Source organism: Mustela nivalis (genome assembly GCF_964662115.1).
Source record: "Mustela nivalis genome assembly, chromosome: 9".
NCBI lineage: Eukaryota > Metazoa > Chordata > Mammalia > Carnivora > Mustelidae > Mustela > Mustela nivalis.
The window spans coordinates 8,206,798-8,231,546 of NC_139028.1; the positions used below are offsets into that span (position 1 = coordinate 8,206,798).

General features: G+C 46.4%; 1 protein-coding gene across 1 annotated transcript in view; it reads left to right on the forward strand.

Moving 5' to 3' along the window:
* The window catches only part of YAP1 (Yes1 associated transcriptional regulator), a 109,957-nt gene that overhangs the window by 33,552 nt on the left and 51,656 nt on the right, over positions 1-24,749 (forward strand). The window contains exon 3 of the mRNA XM_082683976.1: positions 19,396-19,511. Within this exon, the coding sequence (XP_082540102.1) occupies positions 19,396-19,511 (116 nt within the window). The remainder of the gene's footprint in view (positions 1-19,395; positions 19,512-24,749) is intronic.

Consider the following 24,749-nt stretch of genomic DNA (forward strand, 5'->3'; position numbering starts at 1 on the left):
GACCGTCCCTGTCACCACAAATGATGGAAGTCCTTTGGTTGTTTTGGTGGTCAAGTAATACATCATTGTATGTGTAGAGACACCCAACTTCTTCGTCCGCCCGCTTATAGAGGGACATGCGGGTTGTTGCTGTTGTTGGCCACTGTAAGTGGTGCTGCTGTGAACTTGGGAGAGCGTGTGTCTTGTTAGTGTCTTAGAGGTTTTGTTTCCTTCAGGTAAATAACAAAACATGGAATTGCGGGATGACATGGTATTTCTGTTTTAGCTTTTTGAGGGCCCCGCACGCTGTTTTCCCTGGTGACTGCTCAGTTTGTAACTCCACCAGTGGTACGAGAAGGCTCCCTCTTCTCCACCCAAGCCAGCACTGGCCGCCTCTCGTCTTGGATGCTCACTGAACAGGAGTGAGGTGCCAGGCTCATTGTGGTCTGCATGGCTCTACTGATAAGTGATACTGAGCATCTTTTCAAATACCCGTTGACCATTGGTGTATCTTTTTCAGACAAATGCCTATTGAGGTCCTCTGTCCATTTTTAATTGGATTAATCTGCCTGGGTTTTTTTTTTCCCCCTATTAAGTTGTATGAGTTCCCTGTATATTTTGGCTGTTAACTCCTTATTGGATATCTGGTTTAGCAGATATTTTTTTCAAATCTGAAGGTTTGATCTTTTCATTTTGTTCATTGTTTCTTTTGCCGTGCAAATTCGGGTTCTTTTTTTTACCTAATATTGGTGATTTTCTCCCGGCTTTTTCTGCATAGCTTTGGAGGTTCCTTAAACTAGCAGTTTTTTGTTTGTGCCTTACTTTCCTTCCTCAACTTCCCTGACTACAGAGGCCACCACATTTTGTTTATTTGGACACTTTTGTTATGGAAGAGTAAGTCCATTTTACCATTGATTGGCCATTTCCCCAGTCTGTAACATGAATATGTTCGATTAAGAAATTCTGAGATCTTGAGGGGCTCTTTGAACAAATACTGGGTCTTCTCCCTGATGCTACTGTCTTTCTTTCTTTTTCTTTTTTGAAGATTTTACTTATTTATTTGACAGTGATCACAAGCAGGCAGAGAGGCAGGCAGAGAGAGAGAGAGAGAGAGGAGGAAGCAGGCTCCCCACTGAGCAGACAGCTCGATGCGGCACTTGATCCCAGGACCCTGAGATCATGACCTGAGCTGAAGGCAGAGGCTTTAATCCACCCAGGCGCCCCTTGATGCTGCTTTCTTATCACATACAAATTCTCTTGATACAGATGTGTGTTGTTTTTTTTTTTTTTAAGATTTTATCTATTTATTTGGGAGAGAGTGCAGAGCAAGAGAGACAGAGCATGAGCAGGAGTGGGAGCAGAGAGGCAGAGGGAGAGGCAAGAGCAGACTTTCATCTGAACAGAGAGACTCAATCCCAGGACCCTGGGATCATGACCGCAGCTGAACAAAGACACCTAACTGGCTGAGCCACCTAGATGCCCCTACAGATGTGTTTCTCCTTTAACTCATGCATCTGAAATGATCACATAATAGATTCAGAGTTTGGCTTAATATTAGCCATAAGATGAATTCTCAGATCCTTGGATTTCTTCTCCGCTGTAGTACTTGTTATGGTGGTCTGGTTCTTTTCCCCACGATGCTTCAAGCTTCCATATAGTGTCCTAAATCTGCACGATGGCACGATTGTTCTCTTTTATTCTGTAGGACACTTGTGAACGTCAGTTCTTTGTGGCGAGTCCTGAGCCTGCGCCAGCCTGTGCTCTAGTAGGGGCTGAAGAACACGTGGGCTTCGCTGTGGGTCACCGTGGTGGTGGCGGTGCTCAAAGTCATCAAGGAAAAGGGCGAGGGCAGCTGGAGCTCTAAGGGCCTGAGTGGAGGTGGGGCGAGCCCCTGGGAGCCATCCTGGGAGTGGGCATGGGAGCCGGCCTCAAAGGCTTTTGCCAGGGTCGGGGTTGGGGGCTTGAAGGCCAGGATATGGTGAGTAGAGACTGGGCGACGTGAAATCGTCAGTGGGTGAGGTTTTCCCTCAGGTGTTAAATGTGCTTTCCTATTTTAAGAATTTTAGAGTGCTTTTCCCTTGGTGACTTGACGGTTCTCTCCACTTGGACTCTATAGACTGGGGTGTTCCAGTCAGGCCTAGTCTCAGCCGTCCCTTTCGAGCCACTTTAATAGTTGGTATCTGCCCGCAGCTGCACTCTTCCGTCCCGAGCAGTGGTGCCGAACGCCTTCCACAGCAGCACCCGCGGCCTGGGCCACTGTGGGCAGGTGCAACAGCCTCCTCGGCCCCCCGGCCCTGCCCCTCCTCCTCACTGGGACTGTGCAGGACAAAAGGCTTTATGAAACCCTCGCATAGAGGTCTTTTTTTTTTATACAAAAAAATAACTTTTATTTCAGCTTTCTCACCTTAAAAATCTAGTGGTTCTGACACCACTTTAAAGAATCACTATTTTTATATAAGTATGTTGTATGTGAATTACAAGTCTAACAAAATGAGTTCCATAAATAACCAAATAAAATTCCTGCCTTTGTGAACCTCTGTCAGTTTTTAATCATTTGGGTTAACAAAAGAGAATTTTAGTGAAACTCCCAACCTGGTTACCAGTGTCCGCCTGTTTTAGAGCCCTGGAGCTTGGACTTGTTCTCAATAAACCAGTGGGCGTTTGGCATCTTCATCCAGAGTAGGGAGCGGGCCCCTCCCCGCACAGGGGCTCCTCCTGGAAGCAGACCCTGAGAACCGCCGCCCGTTAGCCTGCTAGTCCGCCCTAAGGGGTGGTGCCTGCGGCTCCAGTGTTTGCAGTAGAGCCTCCCCGTGAACTTCCTCGTAAGGACCGAAACGGTGACTTTGTGTGACCTGTTCTACCAGCATCCAGAAAAGTCCCCTTCAAGACGGTGTTAATATATTTCATAGTATAACTGATTTTCATAGTCATTTAACTTGCAAGGTTCAAAGAAGAAAACGATTTTCACTGACAGGATCACATTTCAGTTGCGACTTTAAAAAAGCAAGTTGAATGCTAGTTTTCAGCCTGAAAAAATACTCTCATTTTGATGGACTGGGGAATTTACACAGCGAGTTTTCTCTTTTTAATGAACACGTTAAGTCCAGAGGAGCCCGAAGGGAGGCGTTTAGTCTAGATTTATAATCCAGAGCGGATAGACTGCTGCGTTTTCTCTGTACTTATTAATAAGATTAGCATGGCTTGCACAAGTGTCTAGCTTTCATTTTCTTTTCTTTCTTTTTTTTTTTTTTTAAGATTTTATTTATTTATTTGGCAGAGAGGCAGGCAGAGAGAGAGAGAGAGAGAGGAAAGCAGGCTCCCCGCTGAGCAGAGAGCCTGATGCAGGGCTCGATCCCAGGACCTTGGGATCATGACCTGAGCCGAAAGCAGAGGCTTTAACCCACTGAGCCACCCAGGCGCCCCTAGCTTTCATTTTCTTAAACAAACAAACAAACAAACAAACAAAAAAACCCAGCATGGATGGCGTAACTACAGGAAGAGAACCTAATGGGTAGCGGGAAGATGGGTGGTGGCTGCTCGGCCCTGGGTGGAAGAATCCTGCTCTCTCTTTGCCACATTTAAAATACATAGGGCTGGCCAACCCCTTTAGTAGTATCTGTGGTAGTTCTTCATGTAGAGTTTATTCATGCCTTCATCACCAATTAATACCAATAACTGGAGTTTAGCTGAGTGGATCTGTCACTCCATTCAACATAAATGTTCCCCTAGTGTCCATCAGCTGATGGATCGAGAAGGAAGGTGTGGTCCAGTCCAGTGGACTGTTACTCAGCCGTAATAAGAAATGAAATCTGGCCACTTGTAATGACACGGGGATAGAACTAGAGAGGATTGTTTTAAGTGAAATAAGTCAGAGAAAGATACCATATGATTTGACTCATGTGGAATTTAAGAAACAAACGGAAAAAGGGAAAAGAGAAAACTGAGATGCAAACCAAGAAACAGACTCTGAAGTACAGAGAAACACACGAACGGTGAGCGGAGGGGAAGCGGGCAGGGGATGAAGGAGGGCGCCTGTCCTGACGAGCCGCGGGGCATGTGTGATGTGTGAAAGAGCGGAGTCCTCGTACTGTACACCTGAAACTGATCCTACACTGTGTGTTACCTAATTAGAATTTACACAATTAAAAATTTTTCCAGGAGCTACCATCACGTATTTATTTACTTTGAAAATAGTTATGTGAATGAATGGTTCAGTAGACATTTAGAAAGTGCAGTGTTGGTTCTTACCTGTTGGAAGCTGAAGTTGAGGTCGAGACACGTCACAAGACTTGACCAAGGTTAGGTACCCGGAGTCTCAAGTGAATCAACAGAGTGCCTTTCCTGCAGCGCGTTCCATTCTGTCTTCGGATCCTGGAGCCTGGAGGCATTAACACAAAGTTCAGAGTTAGCCGAGTGATATATTCTAAAGTGACAGCTAACTGAAGAAACATCGGAGTAAGATAATTTCTGGATAACATTTAATGAAAGGCAGTTAAGGCCCAGGAAGACTGCCTGCTGCTCCCCTCTGTGGAGGCCGTCAGTCACTGCTCACCATGTGGCGAGAGAGCCACAGAGAACGTGCGCGCGCTGACAGCCAGGCTCGGGGTCCCTCGCCCAGTTACTTAATTTAGATGATTGGGGACATTCTGCATGTTACTAGACTATTGCTTAAGGCAAGTGGTGATTAAAGAAAAATGTATAAGGTAATGGTAATATTTTCATCAAAATGTGGGGCTAGAGGTGCCTAGCAGTTCATGTTACAAGGTCTGTGTGTGTCTGTTTCGGTCGGCCCATCTGCCGACTTTGCTTAGAAGGGTTATTGTGGGTTTTTTCTTCTTCTTTTTTAAAGATTTTGTTTATTTACTTGACAGAGAGAGAGAGAGAGAGAGAGAATGAACGGGGGAGGGGCGGAGGGAGAAGCAGACCTCCCAGCTGAGTGATGAGTCGATGCAGGGCTGGGTCCGTGGACCCCACGATCATGACCTGAGCCATGGGCAGACGCTTCACCGGCTGAGCCGCCCAGGAGCCCGGTCCCGCGGGTTTTCCTGACCGCCCTCCTGGCGCTCTGCCGTCTGGGAGCCCCTCCCGGGACCACGGGGCTGGCCCCGCTGCAGTCTTGCGGGCTGCTGAGGTTCTGTCGCATCCACGTGCTGAGCACGGGGCCGGGCAGCTGGTGTGGTTCCCTCGTGGTGGACACAGGAGCCAGCACAGCGAGCAGATCCTTATTCGGAAGCTGCTGGTGTCTGGTGAGACGCACAAAGCCCATGATAGCGTCGTCTACGGCCTGAACCTGTGGCGCGTGTCCGTCCCTGCGCGAGGACACCCGGCCTCTGTCCCGCTGTGGCTGCCGAGGGCAGAGCCGGCGCTCAGCACACCTGTTCACCGTCTTCTCGGGTTTTCTCCCGCCCCCCAGACGGACAGTTACAAAGCGAGAGGAGAGTTCTGCCAGGTCTTCAGACGGGGTACAAGAGAGGCCACTTCCTGACCTCTGACCTGTCGCAGTTTCACTTAATACAGTGTTTGCTGAGGCGTGTCCGTGAGCGCAGCGGGCCGGGAGAAGACCAGCCCGTCGTCTCCTGAAGAGAAAGGATTCTGTCTGGTTTTCTGGGTAAAAATGAATTCTGATTCTCTGTAGGGATCTCATTGTGGAAGAGTATGGAAGTTGCCAGATCGATCACCCTCCGGTCTTCCTGTGCTAGTTAAATATTCCAGGTGATTCTGATGTAAGTGGTTGAAGACTGCATTTTGAGTAACATTTGTTTCTTTAAATTTCTCAGCTTTTTTTTTTTTTTAATTCTTAAAATTTAAAAAGATTTTTTCCCCTGTCTTTTCTCTCCATCTCTCTTTTTAAAGATTTGATTTAAGAGAGAGAGTGTAGTGGGGTGAGGAGCAGAGGGCGAGGGAGACAAGCAGACTCTCCAGAGCCCAGCCTGGGTCTGCCTCGCGACCCTGAGAGCACATCCTGGGCCGAAACCACGAGTCGGCCGGCAGCCGGCTCAGCCCTGCAGGCGCCCCTCTCTTTTACGGGGACTCTGAAGGAGGGAGCTAGGTAGACCTCCTGATTCCGAAGCCCAACACTTGAATTCTGGTCTTTGTTCTTCTCACACAGCTGTGACTCTCGGTAGGTCTGTGAGCGCTGCTGTGGTCTGTGTAATGAGATAAGGGTACGGAAATCCTTCTGTGGAACTTCTGGGGACAATGTGTTTGGTCACTGTGGCATTATGAATAGAACGTCACGGGCCGTAACTACAGAGTAAAGCCGTCTGGGATCGGGATTCGGAGAACTCGGTGTTGGCTTCAGGAAGCATCCACTTGAGTTCGGCTTGTTCTCGTGACCCCTTCCAGGGGAGCCGCATTTCAGCGTGTCGCTCTTCTTGGGCAACGTGGTTAAGTCGTGCTTAAATTGATTTCATACTTGTGAGCAGATGTTAATTTTATTTATCCTGAGGACATGGGGTCAGATTATAGTGCTGTACAGTTTGTGAAGAATTATCAGTTGTCATGTTTGCTTCTCTGTGTTTCTGCCCACACTTCTTCATATTTTAGCCCAATTTTAATAGCCTCTAGTGATAGCTCAGTTTAATATTCTACTTTTCCAGTACTATAAGCGTCATGTTATCCTAAGGGCAGAGTATGTAAGTCTTTTCATCCTTATCGAGAGATTACAGTACGTCCACATCTCTGACTTTGGGAGTTCTGAAACTAGTCAACTAGTCCGTGGTAGATCTATACAGTTACAAAAGGATATGGTTGTGGCTTAGGAATTGTAGCTCATAGAAGGATTAGATTGAACACAATGTGTCATTGTTCCTAGAATCAATTAAGCGTGTAGGTTTAGCTCGCTGGGAACAGCGTCTAGCATGTGACTCTATAAATAACACTTGCACGACAAACATGGGCTTGATAAGTGAGCAATAAATCCGGGCTGACTGCCCACTCTTCTAAATTTTAAAACCAGTCCTGCCATCGTAGTATTCTGAGGGCCTGATGGCAGTAATAGAACTTTTAAAATTAAAATGTTGCCCACGTCTATTTTGTACTATTCCCAGTTTTCCGACTTTAATCTTAATTTTGTTATTTCCTAAAAGTCAGTTTTTCTTAATAAAAAGACTCTTTTAGTTTGACTACTTGGCTTTTCATGAGATATTGAGGTTTTATGGTCTTACACATAGGTTAGTACGGATTGTCTTACTTTAGAAATGATAGTGGGGCACCTGGGTGGCTCAGTGGGTTAAGCCGCTGCCTTCGGCTCAGGTCATGATCTCAGGGTCCTGGGATCGAGTCCCGCATCAGGCTCTCTGCTCAGCAGGGAGCCTGCTTCCCTCTCTCTATCTGCCTGCCTCTCCGTCTACTTGTGATTTCTCTCTCTGTCAAATAAATAAATGAAATCTTAGATTTTTTTTTAAAAAAAAAAAAAAAGAAAAGAAATGATAGTGACTTGCTTGTGCAGATGTCTTTAACATAGAAGCAGAGCACACGTCTGTCATTTCATTTTTTTGTTTACCTTTATTGGGAAAAGTTAGCAATTTCTTTTCTTTCTTTCTTTTTTAATGAGACTGGTTGTTTTGTTTCAACACTTTTTTTTTTTTTAACTTTTATTTTTTAAGGAATCTCTGCTTCCAGTGTGGGCCTGAACTCACAGCCCTGAGATCGAGAGTTTCATGCTCTGCTGAGCCAGCCAAGTGCCCCGGAAAAATTAGGAAATTCTGTCCCTTCCATTAACGGTTGAATTACAAGCCCATGTAGCAAAGGTGATTTCACAAAGATGCATTTGATTGGGGGTTACTATAAGAAGGTCACCGCTGCTAGATTTTGTGGTTTTTCCCTATTGCAACACAACAAAGAGGGTCTGAAAGATGTTTTAGGAGGTTAAGCGCTTGTCCGATGTAGTTCTAGAAAGTTTCTACTCATGTAGTTTATGAATTATGTTGTTAAATTCTTACAACTGATATGTGGCATCGGGCATCACAGAATGTCAGCAGAGTTGGAAAAGAACCAGTTTGGTGGGTAGCCCTGGGCAGGTACAGACACTCTAAAACTACACTGTTGGGGGCTTCTGTTGGTGCCTTCTGCTCGGTCCTGCATCGGGCTCCCTGCTCAGTGGGGAGTCTGCTTCTCCCTCTCCCTCCTGCCTGTGCCTCCCCTCGTGCTCTCTTCTCCTCTCTACTCTCAAATAAATAAAATCTTAAAAAGAAGATAATAAAATTAACTGCTGGGATTTTGTGAAAGGTGGGTTTAACTGGTTTAGAAGAAAAACATTTCAGAAGTGTCTGTGAAAGGCGGTGAACAGTCAGGATGTGGTTAGTTCGTAGCAGCCTCATTTTTGATGAGGATTTTAAACTACATTGTAGCATGTTACAGACAGAGGGTTGGAGTGACACTTAGGAGACACTGAACTCCTCATTTTCTGTCTGCCTCTGTCCCAGGACACCAGCAGCTTTGTGCCCTCACCACTGTCTCCGAGCAGCTGTGGTGCCGCGCTTAGCACTTGGTGTAGAAATAGTGCTCTGGGTCTCGTTCCCCAACAGTCACGGGCACGAGATTTTGTGCTTTCAAAATTTTGCTGACTCACAAGATGCCAGGCCCTGCAGGACAGTTGACCCTGTTTAGGATTGAGGTCACAGTATTTCTTGGTGGCTCGTAAGAATAAGCTTTCAGGTCCTCGCGTGGTTACTGAGCACGTGCGGGCAGGCCTGGCGCTCGTGCGAGACAGTGGGAGGGCAGCGCTGGGCCCGGCGGGAGAGGTGCGACGGGGACACGCTTTCTCTGCCCAGACTTCATGCTGCTCCCTTTCTGTTTTTTTTTTGTTTGTTTTGTTTTTTTTTAAGGTTTTATTTATTTATTAGCATAGGCAGGTGGAGGAGCAGAGGGAGAAGCAGGCTCCCCACTGAGCGTGGAGCCCGACATGGGGCTGGATCCCTGGGATCATGACCTGAGCTGAAGGCGGACACTTAACCCACTGAGCCCCCAGGCGTCCTGTCGTTCGTGCTTCTCAGCGCTGTCTGTCCTTCAGCCCCCTTGAGTAGGAAATTATTAGGGAAGTGTTTGTTATTTTAAAATAAAATTTGTGAGAGACTCCTCCAACTCTAGGTTGCTGGAGGATGGGGGTGGGGCGATGGGGTGGCTGGGCACGGGCATGACGGAGGCACGTGATGGAATGAGCACTGGGTGTCGTGAGCAGCTGATGAACCACTAGATTCTACCCCGATAATACAGCATATGTTTGATGAATTGAACTTAAAATTCATATGCCATTAATTACATAATTTTATAAATCAACAGTATGCGATGTGGAGGGAAATAAAGTAATTTATCGTACAGTGATATGTAATTAACATACATGCTTGGGTATGACTGTTCTAGAACTTGTGATAAAGTGGTCCCCTGCTGGTGTCTGTGAGTTCCTGGAGTGTGACAGTTCTGAATAAAGACCAAGTGTGTTGAGTTGGCAACTAAAAATACCAGGGGGGTTTTACTGTCAGTAATGAAGATTATCCAGAAAGGATATTACTGCTAAAAGATTTCCTGGCAAAACTAAATGGAGTTAATTATCTTCTAGAAAGTTTGGCATGTAATTAAAACTGTGCAAAATATACTTTATGTGTCAAGTGGAGTTTTATGTGTAAATACAGCTTTTGCCCACTTGAGTGTCTGGTAAGGCCTTCTGAAGCCGGTGAAGACGGCATTGCGGGAAGTCAGGCGTCCAGCACTCTCCTTGTTACTGTATGCGGGACTGGGATCACCAAAATGCCATCCCCACCAGCCCCGTTTCTAAATTGAGAACCATTGCTCTGAATAAAAATGTTGTTACATTATTGACTCAGTTGTTGAAAGTCTACAGTGCTTTTTGTTTTGTTTAGTTTTGTTTTAAATTAAAGGCACGGAGTGGAGAGGACCTTAGCCAGTGCAGCCCGTGGTGTATGTAACTCACAGATCTAAGAGTCATATGATCGAGCCCCGCTCGAAGTCTGCTTGAGTTTCTCTCTCTCCCTCTCCCCCATCCTCCTCCAAAGGAGAGAGAGAGAGAGAGAAACTCATCAGTATTTTTTTATAGCTGTGAAATTTGTTTCTCATTATGTTGCTGAGGGTCCCTTGTAAGGAATATGGATTCAGTATTTGCTAATACAGCCGAGAATTTGAAGACCATCTTAGAATTTATTGGAATGGCTTTGCTGGTACATAAGAAATGCTGCCCCCCCCTTTTGTCTTGGTTTATGTCAACACACTTGAGTCTCTTGTGGCTTATGTGAAGAAACAGTTATGAAGAGATCTTCACCAGCGACTATCTGAGACGTCTAGTCGCAGGGTTGAACTTTCTTTACTCCCAGATTTCCCTGTCGCTCCTGTCCCGGGAGCCAGGACGCCTATATTTGCACAGTTCCCTCCCTCGTTCCTTCTTCCTATTAGCGGGAAGCCCTTTGCGCACTGAACTGATGGTGTAGAGACATTGTCGTTTCTGTCTCCTTCCCTGAGACCCGCTGTCCTCGCCTCACATGACTGTTCTTTCTCTGCGGGTCTTCCTGACTTGACCCGTCCCTGCACCGGGGTTTTCTGTCTGTTGGACAAGTGCAGGGATGAAGTCAGGAAACAGACTTGAGGGCCTTCTGTGTGCCTGGTGCCACAGTACTAGGTGCTTGTAGACCTACTGCTCTGTTTTATCCTTGCAGCCTAGGGGAGTGAGGAAATAAATCATGGTGACGAAGCCGTTGGCCAGAGTGACCTGCCTGTACAACCCAGATTGTCACTGTCGGAGCTGGGACTTGAATCCCCGCCTGCCTCCTTCTTCTTGCCGTTCCAGAGAAGCTTCTGAGAGGAGGGATTTGGGTCTTGAGAAGGTTTGGTAGAATCAGGTGTTTTATAAAAGGCCAGCTGGGGAGGAGATGACCTGAAGTAGTCTTGAAAAATGTAGCAGATGTTTCACAAGAATCAGATCCTTATTAGGCTTCTATGGCTGCCGGTTATAGGGCGCTGACAACACTTGACTTGCGTAGGGGATTTTTTAATGAGATACGTGTTGTCTAAGCCATTCTCTTAGGATGCAATTGCAGAGCGGGCTCCCTGCTTCTCCGGGAACGCGGTGGTGTGTGTGCGCCATGTGACAGGACTTGTTGACGTGAAGAGTAGAAAGAGCTACTTTCCGGAGATTCTGAGAGACCCTTTGGTGGGAGCCGTGGAAGCCAACACTCAGACGCGATGGGAAGACGGCCACGCCGAGTTCGGAGACGGCTTGCTGCTGCCCTTGCTGTACCTTAAGTTCAGAGTCAGAAGTCTTGCTTCTAAATTAAGAAACAAAGTAGGAAAAACAAAAAGCAGCATACATGTTTAGAGTACAAACCACCAGTTTACAGGAAGAGAAACAGTAAAGCAGAACAGCCCCGTGACCAGTTTATGTCTCTCCCAGGGTTAGTGGTGACCGATCACTAACGTCCCCCGGCGACGGGCTGTGCGTTCCCCACAACCGCGTCCTGTTCTCACGGCGGGGCTCTGTGGCTCGTCCTGGATGAGTCTTCATAGTTGATGAATTGGAAAAGAAAGCATTTAAAAGGATTCTGAGTCTCTTTTTAAATTACATTCCGCGGGCGCCTGGGTGGCTCAGTGGGTTAAGCCGCTGCCTTCGGCTCAGGTCATGATCTCAGAGTCCTGGGATCGAGTCCCGCATCGGGCTCTCTGCTCAGCAGAGAGCCTGCTTCCCTCTCTCTCTCTCTGCCTGCCTCTCCATCTACTTGTGATTTCTCTCTGTCAAATAAATAAATAAAATCTTAAAAAAAAAAAAAAAATTACATTCCGCGAAGAAATTCTGTTCTGCCAGAGTGACAGTTTAGCATTTTTAGAAAAACCGTTTCTAGTTGGAGATCAGTGATGTGGGGTGAAAAGCTGAGCTGGAAGCAGAAGGACACGTCTGCGCAGGCTGAGCTGCTTCCTGGCCATGGGCCCGAGGCCCCTCTGTGGTCCTGCGCCCCCCGTCCTTTGTTCGGGCGGGACTGTCCGGGCGGTGAATGAGAGCCCTCAGACGAGGGTCCGCTCTTTGGGAGGGAGGTCTTTAGTGCCCCCACCCTCCGGCCCTCCCGTGCCATGGTTGGCCCTGTTGGCTCCCAGGAGGGGCTGCAGACCCTGCGGTCGGTCCACAGAGCTCGGCCCCTTGGTTCTGCATGGCCCATCCCAGGGTTTCCGTGGGGAGGCAACGTGTGTGTCTCACTGTGGGACAGTGTCTGTGGGACGTTTCTTTCTCTCTCTCTCTCTCTCTTTTTTTTTTTTCAGTTATCTCTACACCCACCGTGGGCCTTGAAATTACAACCCTGAGATCAAGAGTCGCACACTCTACCCACTGAGCCAGCCAGGTGCCCCGTGGGATGTTTCTTGACATTCAGAACCAGTATAGAGGGTTTGTCCCCTCCTCTTCACCTAGTGGCCAAGGATCTATGAGAAGTTATGTTTGTGTGTCATTGATCTCATCATCTGAAAGGCCTGGGAGCTTTCCTCAACTCCCACGATTTCTCCGTATTTGAGTGGGAGAGATGCAAAGGAATGCGGTCCAGGGTTTTTGTGCTGCGTGCTGTTGCAAAGGTTCTGTCTCCTTCTGCTTCCTTTTTGCAAGGGTTAGCACAGGGATGGAAAGGTCAGTCTTAAGAAATCTGATTACCACCCCAAAATGCTCTCACAGCAGGAGAGGAAGTCTTCTGGAGGACAAAGTGCAGATTTTGCATCAGTTCTGAGTTAAAACCCAGCTCTGCCACGTCCTGGTCCTCTGTCCCCAGACAAATCCCTTTGTCTTAATACATTGCAAAACAAAACGTTTTGTTTTGTTCTTCAGTGATGTTGTTGTTGTTGTTGTCCTTCCTGAGGAGTCCTGAAGGAGGGGACAGTGTCATCCTCCCTGTGGAACAGTGGTCTTGGGGAGGCGAGAGTTTGGGCTCTCCCCGTCGAAATTGCCAAGGAGCCTTTCAAGTTCTTATGGTTTCTTGAGGAATTTGAAGCTGTGACAGTAATATTGTTATTCTTTTTTTTTTTTTTTTGGATAGAGATCACAAGTAGGCAGAGAGAGGGAACGAAGCAGGCCCCCTGCTGAGCAGAGAGCCCGATGTGGGGCTCGATCCCAGGACGCTGAGATCATAGCCTGAGCTGAAGACAGAGGCTTTAACCCACTGAGCCACCCAGGCGTCCCAATATTGTTATTCTTTATAAGGGCAGAATCCGTGCATGTTCAAGGGCCAGGTTTGAGCTTCGTGAGACGTGTTTCCTACGGGGGATGTCAAGCCGCTGACATCGCAACTGCAGTCAGCTCAAGGGCCTCTGCAGAAAGTCTGCTGTTCACAGTGTACTTCAGGATTTCCGCCCTGTTTTTGGTTCTGTATGCATCTTGCTAAGCCATCCAGTGTACAGGAGTAGATTCTGCAGGGTAAGATAGAAAAGACAGAAGCCAGTGGGAGAGGTGGCCCTGTGTGCGCAGGAGAGGGAGTTGCCCGCGGGGCCACAGCTGCAGCACAGCCGCCCCTCTCCCACCCGCCCGTGGATGGCCAGTTCGTCGGTGGCCTCACCGTGAGGTCATCGCGTTCGTCTCGCTCCCGGATCCAGCTGCTTTTATCCAAGATAATACCAAGATTTGTGTACATTCTTTGAAGGGGCTGTAGGATTTCACACTTCTTATTTTCTTGTAGTAAGTTCAGTATCTTGACTGTTCTTAGGAACAGGATAAGCTGAATCTTCCATTTGTTTCCATGCTGTGAATAACTAGGCATGTTTCTGACTCTGAAAGTACTGGTTTAGGAGTTTTGCTTAATTTCATCTCCTTGGTTTATATATTTTCATTCTGTTATTTAAAATTTGGCATTTTTAGGGGTGCCTGGGTTGCTCAGTGGGTTAAAGCCTCTGCCTTCGGCTCTGGTCATGATCCCAGGGTCCTGGGATCGAGCCCCGCATGGGGCTCTCTGCTCAGCAGGGAGCCTGCTTCCTCCTCTCTCTCTGCCTGCCTCTCTGCCTCCTTGTGATCTCTGTCTGTCAAATAAATAAATAAATAAAATCTTTAAAATTTGGCATTTTTAGTAGTAGAATAGATTTTTTTATTAACATACAGTGTATTATTTGCGTAGGGTACAGGTCTGTGAATCGCCAGGCTCACACACTTCACAGCACTCAACGTAGCACATACCCTCCCCAATGTCCATCACCCGGCCACCCTGTCCCTACCCTCCAACCCCCAGGAACGCTCATTTTGTTTCCTCAGATTAAGAGTCTCTTATGGTTTGTCTCCCTTCCAGGTCCCATCTTGTTTCACTTTTTCCTCTCTTCCCCTATGATCCTCTGTCTTCCTTTCTCAAATTCTGCATATCACTGAGGTTATATGATAATTATCTTTCTCTTATTTCACTCAGCATAATACCCTCTAGTTCCATCCATGTCATCGCAAATGTCAAGATTTCATTTCTTTTGATGGCTGCATAGTATCCCATTGTGTATATATACCACGTCTTCTTTAGCCATTCACCTGTTGTTGGACATCTAGGTTCTTTCCATAGTTTGCCTATTGAGGACATTGCTGCTGTAAACATTCGGGTGTACATGCCCCTTCGGATCACTACATTGCTGGGTTATAGGGTAGCTCTATTTTCAACTCCTTGAGGAACCTCCACACTGTTTTCCAGAGTGGCTGCACCAGCTTGCATTCCCACCAACCATGTAGGAGGGTTCCCCTTTCTCCACATCCGCCAACACCTGTCATTTCCTGACCTGTTAATTTTAGCCATTCTGACTGGTGTGAGGTGGTATCTCACTGTGGTTTTGATTTTTATTTCTCTGATGCCCAGTGATGTGGAGCACTTTTTCCATGTGTCTGTTGGCCATTTGGATGTCTTTTTTGGAAAAATGTCTGTTTATGTCCTCTGTCCATTTCTTGACTGGTAGAATTAGTATAGTTTGAGTAACAAAATTCTTTTCAGCCCTTTTTCAGATTAGCATTTATATGAAATCTTAATCACCCACATTTTGATGTAAGTCATTAAAATCAGCACACACTGGGGTCCAGCAATCTCTCAGGTACATCTACTTCAAGAACCTAATACTCTAGTGGTAAAAGAAATTGTGTTTCTTAATATTCTGGCTTTTTTAACTTAATTTAATTTTAGGATTTTATATATTTTCTTGAGAACAAAAGTGCAAAAGCGACGGGAAGTGTCAGAGGGAGAGGGGGAAGTAGACACCCCGCTGAGCAGGGAGCCTGATGTGGAACTTGATTCCAGGACCCGGAGATCATGACTTGAATCAAAGGCCGATGCTTAACCGACTGCACCTCCCAGGCGTCCAAGTGCCTGAACTTCCTCTTTGCATAGTGGTGTTACCAGTAATACCAGCCTCTTGAATCAGCCTGATGTTTCCCAGGAGAATTGAAGTCCTCACACCAGAACTCATTCTCCTTTTACCAGCCAGTGAAATTCTTTGCCTCTGCCCCATGCCCCTGGTGCTCCAGTGGCAGCAGTGTCTCCATGCTGTGCCTTCCCACCCTCCGATGGAGGACTCCAGACTCTGCAGGCATCCCTTAGCACACTCTCAGCTAATCTGTTTCTGTTCACATTGAACTTGTGTTTCCTTGTCTTGAAGAAAAGAAAGACTCCTTTGCATCTGGTTGTGGTTTTCCTTTCCTCGCTGTGCATGGCCACACCTGTCTGCTTCCTTACCTCATCATGCTGCCGAGGCTGCTCCTGCCGCTGCCGCCAGGACTCCCCTTATTGCCATTTGCGGTGGCTCTATCATCCTGACCCGTAATTTCATTTTGGGGTAAAGTCAGTAATGCTACAAGGACTTTGAAAGAAAGCTGGGTGTTCTTAGGGCAAGAAAGAAAGAAGGCTTTCTTTTCATTAATTCATTGGCAGATACTTATCAAACACTCTTCTCATCAATGAAGATATAGTAATTAATAAAATGAAAGTGCCTATTTTTCCTGGAGGTTTTGTTAGTTGGAGTTTGTTGATAGGAGGAAATAGGCAAACAAAGTTAAATAGATTAAATATAATGATAAAGGATCATCAGGAAAAACAATGGAAGGGGAGTGTACGTTTTTAGGTTGCCTGGAGAGGGAAGGCCTCTCTGAGAATAGGACTTGGATCAAGGCCCAGAGGAGATGAGCCAAGGAGCGGAGCACGATCTAGGGGAAGAGCAGACCTTGCAAACCATTCATGTGGTGTTAGCAAAAAGGCTTCTTTGAGGTATGAAATGTTGTGGGTTTTTTTTTTTTTAAGATTTTATTTATTTATTTCACAGTCAGAGATCACAAGTAGGCAGAGAGGCAGGCAGAGAGATGGGGGAGGAATCAGGCTTCCTGCTGAGCAGAGAGCCTGATGCGGGGCTCGATCCCAGGACCCTGAGATCATGACCTGAGTCAAAGGCAGAGGCTTAACCCACTGAGCCACCCAGGCGCCCCGAGGTATAAAATGCTTTTACGAAGATTTTTGTTCTTATGGTAAAAAGGAAAGCTGGATATTTTGGGGCATTCTGTTTCAAATTGACTTACTAGGATAAAACAGCATTTTTCATGATTTAATCTTTTTTTTTTTAAAGATTTTATTTATTTACTTGACAGAGAGAGATCACAAGTAGGCAGAGAGGCAGGCAGAGAGAGAGAGAGGAGGAAGCAGGCTCCCCGCAGAGCAGAGAGCCCAATGTGGGACTCGGTCCCAGGACCCTGAGATCATGACCTGAGCCGAAGGCAGCGGCTTAACCCACTGAGCCACCCAGGCACCCTCATGATTTCATCTTATAGAATAAGACAAATTCTAAGTTAATTTTATTTCACATTTTCTTTGGCATCTAAGTGATTGCATGCTTTTATAGTTGGACAGTTTAGATAATGACATCTTGATTCCCTAAAGAGCTGTAGGTGTTTCTAAGTAACTGTCATTAGCTGAGGTGACATAGACAGCTGTATGGGGCTGTCCGCCGATTTACTAGGGCTTAATGGCTGTTTCAGGAAGAGAAATTTTAGCATTTGTATGCTTATGGAACATTTCAGTAAAATAACTGAGCTTCTGAGGCAGTAAGACTATGTTCTCAGTATTCACAGCCCAATTTATTTCAGGGAGAAAGAAGTTCTAAGCACAAACATACAGATTCGTGTCCATATTCCAGAAGCCATCAGAGTGGGGTCTTGCTCAACCCTCAGGTGGAGCCCTGTTTAGTTATGAATGGATTAATATGATCTGTGGAACTGACTCATTTTCAGAGAGGCCCAGCTGTTGAGTGTTGAGAAAATCCTCGGTAGTCAGCATCTTGAGCTCGCCGAGGTCTGTCTCCCTCTTCTGTACCCCTTAGGGTGGGGCGATTTTCGGAAGTACTAGACCCAGGGAGTAGGCAGGGTCACATGCTTTGAAATTTAAGAGCCAATAGTAATCACTTGTCCATTTCCTTTCCTAGTTTCTTGACATCGAACAGGCAGTGAGAAGCATTTCTCTCCATTCTGTTCTTCTTGAGGGCTGTAGGCTTCTCTCCAGTACGATTGTGTTAACCCCTGTGTGCGTGTCGCTTGGGATCGAGCAGCCTGTCAGAAAGCATTCTGTGGTTTTGTTTGTTTAGTGGCTCATAGGGAGGGTTGAAAGGGAAGAGGAATGGGCGCTTACTGGGTTGGATGAGGACCCAGTCTTCTGGAATGGGGTGCTTCCATGGCAGGACAGAAATCGGGTTTCATCTGTCTTGTCTGGGCCTGTGCGAACGCTAGTGCCCGTGTTCAGAAGCCGCAGGTCACTGCTGGGAGAGTCTGGGCCCCGCCGGAGACCTGAATACTTGGAGCACCTTTCGGGGGCGTGCGGCTTACGGGCGTGCGCGGGGCAGGTCCCGCTGCCGTCCGGAAGTGGTCAGGCCTTCCTGTTCTCTCCCTGTTTTCATCCCCTTTCTTCTCCTTGGAACTCTCCGTTTACTAGTAGATAATACTTGAGTTTCGTGCTGGCCAGAGTGCAGTGTGATCTTTCTCACCGTCTTACTCACCAGTTACCGTCTAGTTCCATTTCAGAAAAGTTAGTGATAGAGTGTCATTTCCTTAAAGGAGAGAGAGCTCAGATTTGGAATTCAAACAGCCATGTAGAAAATGATTGCGGAAGAGGGGACTTCTTAAAAATAACCCTGATTTTTGGCCACTCCCATATTCAAAAGTAGTGTTAGTTTGTGATTGCTTAATAATAGGAAAACCTAGCATAGAAAAGCAGAGTTTTGTAATTTTGTCATCTAGAAATAAATATTGAGGGAACATTTTGATGTTTATCCTTCCCACGTTTTCTGTGTGTGTGCGCATGCACACACACACACACACACACACACACACGGCTCACACCAGCTCACACTGTACATGCTGTTTTACAAACTACTTTAGAAAGCAATATTACATAAATAAATAAATAAATAAATAAATAGCAGTATTACAAATACTTTCCATATGATCAAATATTCTTCTAAAATATTTTCAGTAGCTGTATTGTGGTCTGTCCTACACTATAATATTTAATGGACCAATCCCTTTCATTAGATTTTACCTGGCTTTCAAATTTTTGCTTTTATAAATTATACAGAGAGAACTTTGCATTAGTGTGTGAATATTTTTCTGGCTCTCTCTTCAGAATAATTTCTTAAGTAGTTTCATATACTTAGTATTTCTAGTTTCTGTTTCACTGAAGCAAACTTTGCTGGAAGAAGAAAACTAGTATTTCTGAAAGATGCCACGCCAGCTTCTGTGCGGGATGCCCAGGAGTCTTTGAGTTCCCAGAGTCTTTGGCCCTTTTCAACCAGTTTTATAGATGAACAAATCTCTGTGCAGATGTAATAAGATATTTTGTAGTAAGTTAACAGTGTGCAGTATTTAACGTTCACATGTTTTGTTTATCAACTAACAAAGACCTTCCCCAGTCACGAGTTAGTGCAAACTTACAGATGAAGGTTTTAATTCTGTTTTGGCTTTCGAGTATATATTTATAATAAGACTTTTTCATCCTTTTATGTTTTACCTAAGAGACTTCAGATCTAAAAAGTACATGTTAATTGGCATTCTTGAGTCCTAGAGGAAAAAAAGTGGGTGATTCCCTTGTGAATTCTGGGTTTCAGTTCTATGAGTGCTGTCATGGAGGAGTAACTCATAAATCACCTTTTATCTGTAAATTAGAAGCAGATATAATAGTCCCTGCTGGAGATGGTTTCCCGTCCCTTAAGGTTGCAGGTGTGGCTTCTCAGACCTTGCTCAGATAGGCTCTGGCTAATGAGAGTGGCCCACAGGGTGCAGGGGTGAGGGTGGACCAGGCAGCGGTGGGGGTGGGGGCTGAGGGCAGGCCATGTGGCGCATGAGGGAGGGAGGCTGACGGAGGAGCCATGGGCTCTGCTCAGGGGGTGGGGCGGGGGCTCCCAGGATCTGGTGTCTGTTGTCTCACACAGTGGTTTGTTGTGTCTCAGTCACATCGATCAGACGACAACGTGGCAGGACCCCAGGAAGGCCATGCTGTCCCAGATGAGCGTCACGGCACCCACCAGCCCCCCCGTACAGCAGAGCCTGATGACCTCGGCCTCAGGTGAGTGAGACACTGCCATCCCAGCACGCCCACAGAGGCCTGGCGCGCGTCTGGCTCTGCAGGAGATGGTCACTACGTAATCTTTTAAGGAAGCTGGAGCGCGGCTGACCGTTCATTCCATCTGGTTTTCTTTGCGGGCCCTGCCTTTTCACAAAACTGTGCTTCGTCCAAGCCTTTTTCAGTCTTTAATTCATAAAGGGGCTGCCAACTGAAACCCAGCATTTTTAAAGTTTTAGTTCTGAAGTCACTATCTCAGATTCCTCATTTGGTTAATTTTGACATGCTGGTGTCTGACTCTACTGCTTTCTTTTGTCTTAAAGTTGGAGGTTTCTTCCTTTTGTGGTTTGGACGGGAAGCCAAGCTATGGTGTTCTTAACTACCATTTATTTGTTCATTTATTTATGATTTATTTATTTATTTGAGAAAGAGTGAGCAAGAGAGAGAGAACATGAGTGGGGGGGGACAAAGGGACAGACAGACTCCCCATTGAGCAGGGAGCCTCACATGGGACTCAATCTCAGGACTCCAGGATCCTGACCTGACCCAAAGGCAGCCGTTAAACCCACGGAGCCACCCAGGCTCCCTTCTTTACTGTCTTTTAAGGTGCATACTTCTTCTGCCTTCAAAGTAACTGGAGGACAGCAGCGTATAAATCCCAGGCATCTTTCTGAAGTTCAGTGTGTTATTGAACACATTTCCACCCTTGCCACAGCAATAGACTTGAGTATGAATCCTTCTTATTTGGCAGTGTTTTTAAGTCTGCTGTTTTTCTCATCTATGTTACGCGGATTATAATGCCCATTACTAGAGAGTGAGAAATATTAAAGGAAATCAAAGAGTAAGTATGAAGCCTTTATTTACAGTTTCAGTGCAGATTAGGAACTCTGTAAAGGTTTCATTACTTCTCTAGTCCTCCGATACCTCTGTTCTGTGTGCCCCATTCTGCACCTTCGTGTGCAGCAGAAAAAGGCCCCCCTTGCTCTGGGAAGATGCAGCCCTAGACCTGGCACCAGGGACTGGAGCCTTCAGGCCGACTCTGACCACTTGCCTGCACCCAACACTTGCCCGCTTTGCTGAGTGTCCCGGTTCTGAGCACAGGTGGCAGCCACAGTCCCAAGCAGCCCTGGGGCCTCGATGGCTTTCTGCTCAGTGTGTCCGCCCTCCTTGTCCAGCACACTGACGAGCACAGGATGTGCAGCTGCCTGTAGATATTCTCAAACAGCAGCCTCTGGTAAGAGGCTACCAGCTTGTGGGGTCTGCACGGCAGGTTGGCAGAAGGGCTGCTTACCTAGGAGAGCTTGTAGAATTTGTTACGTCCTTCTGCCCCCAAAGATGATGCCTGTGTTTGGAGTGTTTCTGCTGTTCCAGAACTCTCTGTTCTTGCCTTTGGTGGGCTGAACACTTGAATTTTAAAGAGTTAAGTGCTGACAAGAAAGATAACGCAAGATTCAGGACTAAACTTGTCTTGTCATGAACTGTCTTTATAGAACTCTTGAAAAAAGATAACTCCCTAAATCTTCCATTTTAGCTTACTTTAATAAGAATATATTTATTTTCAGAATCTGTTTTGTATGTGATATTTAGATCAAAAGGTTCACGGCAAAATATTATGCAAGTATTTGATTAATATTTTTACTTGACATCTAGGGTTTTTTTAATCATCAAATTTCCAAATAAAAGTTGTGAAAGCTTTCTTGTACTTACAGTCCAACAAGATGATTCACATTACTCATTTTGTCACACTCCACCTAAAACTATGCCTTGGAAACTAGTAATAAATAACTCATTAATTTAAGGTTTATTTTGGAAGATTTAGGCATTTTGCATCTAACAAAGTTGATTGTATTTCTTTTACTTACTTACTTATTTATTTATTTATTTTTAAAGATTTTATTTATTTGACAGAGATCACAAGTAGGCAGAGAAGCAGGTAGAGAAAGAAATGAAGGGACGCAGGCTCCCTGCAGAGCAGAGAGCCCAATGCAGGGCTCGATCCCAGGACCCTGAGATCATGACCTGAGCTGAAGGCAGAGGCATTAACCCACTGAGTCACCCAGGTGCCCCTGGGTTTCTTTTAGAATATCAGTTTTTTCTTTGTTTACTTATTAAATTTTCTAATGGTAGTGGCCTTGAGAAATAGGGAGAATTTGTATTCAGATTTGTGTTTAAAAATCAAAAGTATGTATCTATTTTTAGTGGGTTTCAGAATATTTGCGTTTATATTTCCAGCTCTTCTGTAAAACATAAAGTGTGTTTTACACACTGCATGTAAGTTAGTAGGCATGCTTACTTGTAGTTGTGTTAGTAAACGGAGGTGACATTGGCAGAGACAGTTGGAACAGAGTGGCCTTAGCAGTGGAAGGTCTAGTTAGAAGGTCGGAAGTGCAGAATTGGCCTGAAATAGGACAAGCCCCCCAGAGAGGCCTGGGCCTGCGTCATGGTAGGAGGGGCCAGTCCGTAGTCAGAGGGAGCCTGTCGGACATGCTGCTGGGGTCTGCGTGGTCTCCGTCAGGGAACCCTCACGATGGCCAGTGAAGTTCTGTGCTGATTGGTTTGTTGTTGGGTGTTTTTTCTTTTTCTTTCTTTCTTTCTTTCTTTCTTTCTTTCTTTCTTTCTTTCTTTCTTTCTTTCTTTCTTTCTTTTTTAAATTTTTCCTTCTAAGATTTATTTTACAAGAGAGTGAGTGGGCGCAGAAGCAGGGGGAGAGGGGAAAGCAGACTCCCTGCTGTGCAGGGAACCTGACGTGGGACTGGATCCCGGGACCCAGGATCGCGACCCAGGCTACAGGCAGACACTTCCCTAATGGAGCCCCTGGGCACCGGGAGTTCTGTGCTGTTGTTATCAAAGTTACTTTCCCCAAATCACACAGCTGTCAGTGGTCGAAGCCAAGACTCGGTGCTTGGTGACGTGCTCCGGAGCCCGTCCTCCTCCTCTGCATGGGAACCAGTGTTAGGACAGGGCCAGAGAGGAGCCTCCAAGCCCACGAGGGGACAGGACCTGGGAATGCATGGGCACCCTGCATTTTGCTTCTGCACAAAGGGTGCGTGGGGGTGCTGGGAGAAGATGGTTCTGTGGGTCATCACAGCACACTGTGCCTTGCAGAAGACAGCGGTCATTGTCTCTGCTGGGCCGCTAGAACAGCACGAGGAGTTAAGAAAGGAAGAGACAGATGTGGCAAAACTAAGAAGTTTTTTTTAACCCAAACCTAAAACTGATCCTAAAAAGGAAAGGGAGTCACCAGAGTTTGAGAATGAGAATAGGATGTGAAGTGGTGGGGGTGTGAGAATTCTCGGAAGGTGTGGCGTGTGGGGCGTGCGGTGGCCGGTGCACACTGGTGCGGGGCCCAGGCTATGGAGGGGCGTGAGGGCGGCAGCCGCGGAGCCCGCACACTCGAGTCCTGTCCCTCGTCTCTTCCAGGCTAGTGCCTGTTTGGGAACAGACAGGACTCAGACACAGTCTTGAAATGCTTTAGAAGGACTGTCATGGGGACTGCCATCTTGGCTGTTCTTCACACTCCCGCAGAATGACAGCTCACGGGTCCCCGCAGGAAGGTCTCCGGCCAAGGGTCCCTTCTTCCCTCTGGATGCACCTGCAGGGCGTGGCGGCCGTGCTCTCTGCAGGGAGGTCAGAGGAAAGACCCTCCTGTGCGTGGGTTCTCCACATCATCTGTGCGTGGAGACTCCTCGTTTAGAGCCTGGAGACTGAGTGAGCGAGGAGTCCCTGTGAGGGTATTTCAGTGAATGGGAGGGCGTCTCCCACAGCACAGCAGCAGGCAGCTGACGGCTGAGCCCGGGTGTGCACAGCTTTCACCCTGAGGGGACCACAGATGGAGGAGGAGCCCCGCACGTCTCTTCGGAAGCACTCACTGGGTCACTTGTCCTGTGCGCAACTTTTGATTTACATTTTTACTGTTAATTATTTAAGCAAGAGTTTTCGAGTTTTGCTTTTTTTTTTAAAGAATGAATCTAGCTCAGTGTTCAGGTCTGTTTCTGATCAGACCCTACTTCCTTAAAGCACAGTCACTTTCTTTAGACTCTCCAGACCTGTTTTCTAAGTTTTTAGTGGTTCACGGTACTGACTAGTTTTTTAAAATTCTAATTCTAAGATTTTATGAAATCCTGTTTCTTTCAGTCTAATTCAGTTAACAAAGTGATCAGTTTACTTCTGTTTTTACAAGTCCTTTTTCAAAGTATGAGGCTGAAATGATGGATTTCATTGCTGCCCTGGGTATCCATGGTTTGTAACTGGCCACCAATTATCATGTATAATTGAGAAATCACATATTTGCCACTTAAATGGAAGACGTGGAAAGGATTCTAGAGACGTGACTTACTAGATTTGGTAAAGTAGGTTGTATCTTTTAATTGTCCATTTCATGGGCAAATAAGTGACACTGAACCTTGTAAAGGGAATTTGAAAGGTGAAGAACAGAAAACAAAGGGGCACCTGGGTAGCACAGTCGGCCTGTGGCTCTGTAATGACCTCAGGGTCCCCTGGGCATCGGGCTCTGTGCTCCGCTGTGCGGGGCGTCTGCTGGAGATTCTCTTTCTCTCTGTCCCTCTGTCCTACCCCACCTCATGTTCGCTCTCTCTCTTTAGACAGATAAATAAATAAGTGAAATCTTAAAAAAAAAAAAAAAACACTTAAAAAAACACTAAAACACTAATAGTCCTATTTTACTATGCATTTAAATATGTAACACGGTCTTATATAGATAAGTGCATCTAAGCCCTGTCCTGTTGAATTACTTGAGGTGACGGGCGCCTGGCTGGAGCATGCGGCAGCTCCTTGTCTCTGGGTCCTGAGTCCCAGCCCCATGTTTTGGGTAGAGATTACTCTTTTAAAAATTTTTTTTTTAAATATTTTATTTATTTATTTGACAGAGAGAGATCACAAGCAGGCAGAGAGGCAGGCAGAGAGAGATGAAGGAAAGCAGGCCCCCTGCTGAGCAGAGAGCCCCATGCGGGACTCGATCCCAGGACCCTGGGATCATGACCCGAGCCGAAGGCAGTGGCTCAACCCACTGAGCCACCCAGGCGCCCCTTTAAATTTTTTTTGACAGAGAGATTCAGCGCAAGCTGAGAGAGAGGGAAAAGCAGACTTCTCCACTGGGCTGGGAGCCCAGTGCGGGGCTCAATCCTAAGACTCTGGAATCCTAACTTAAGCTGAAGGCCTACACTAACCTACTGAGCCACCCAGGCGCCCTGGGTAGAGATTTTTTTTAAAAGCTATTTAAAG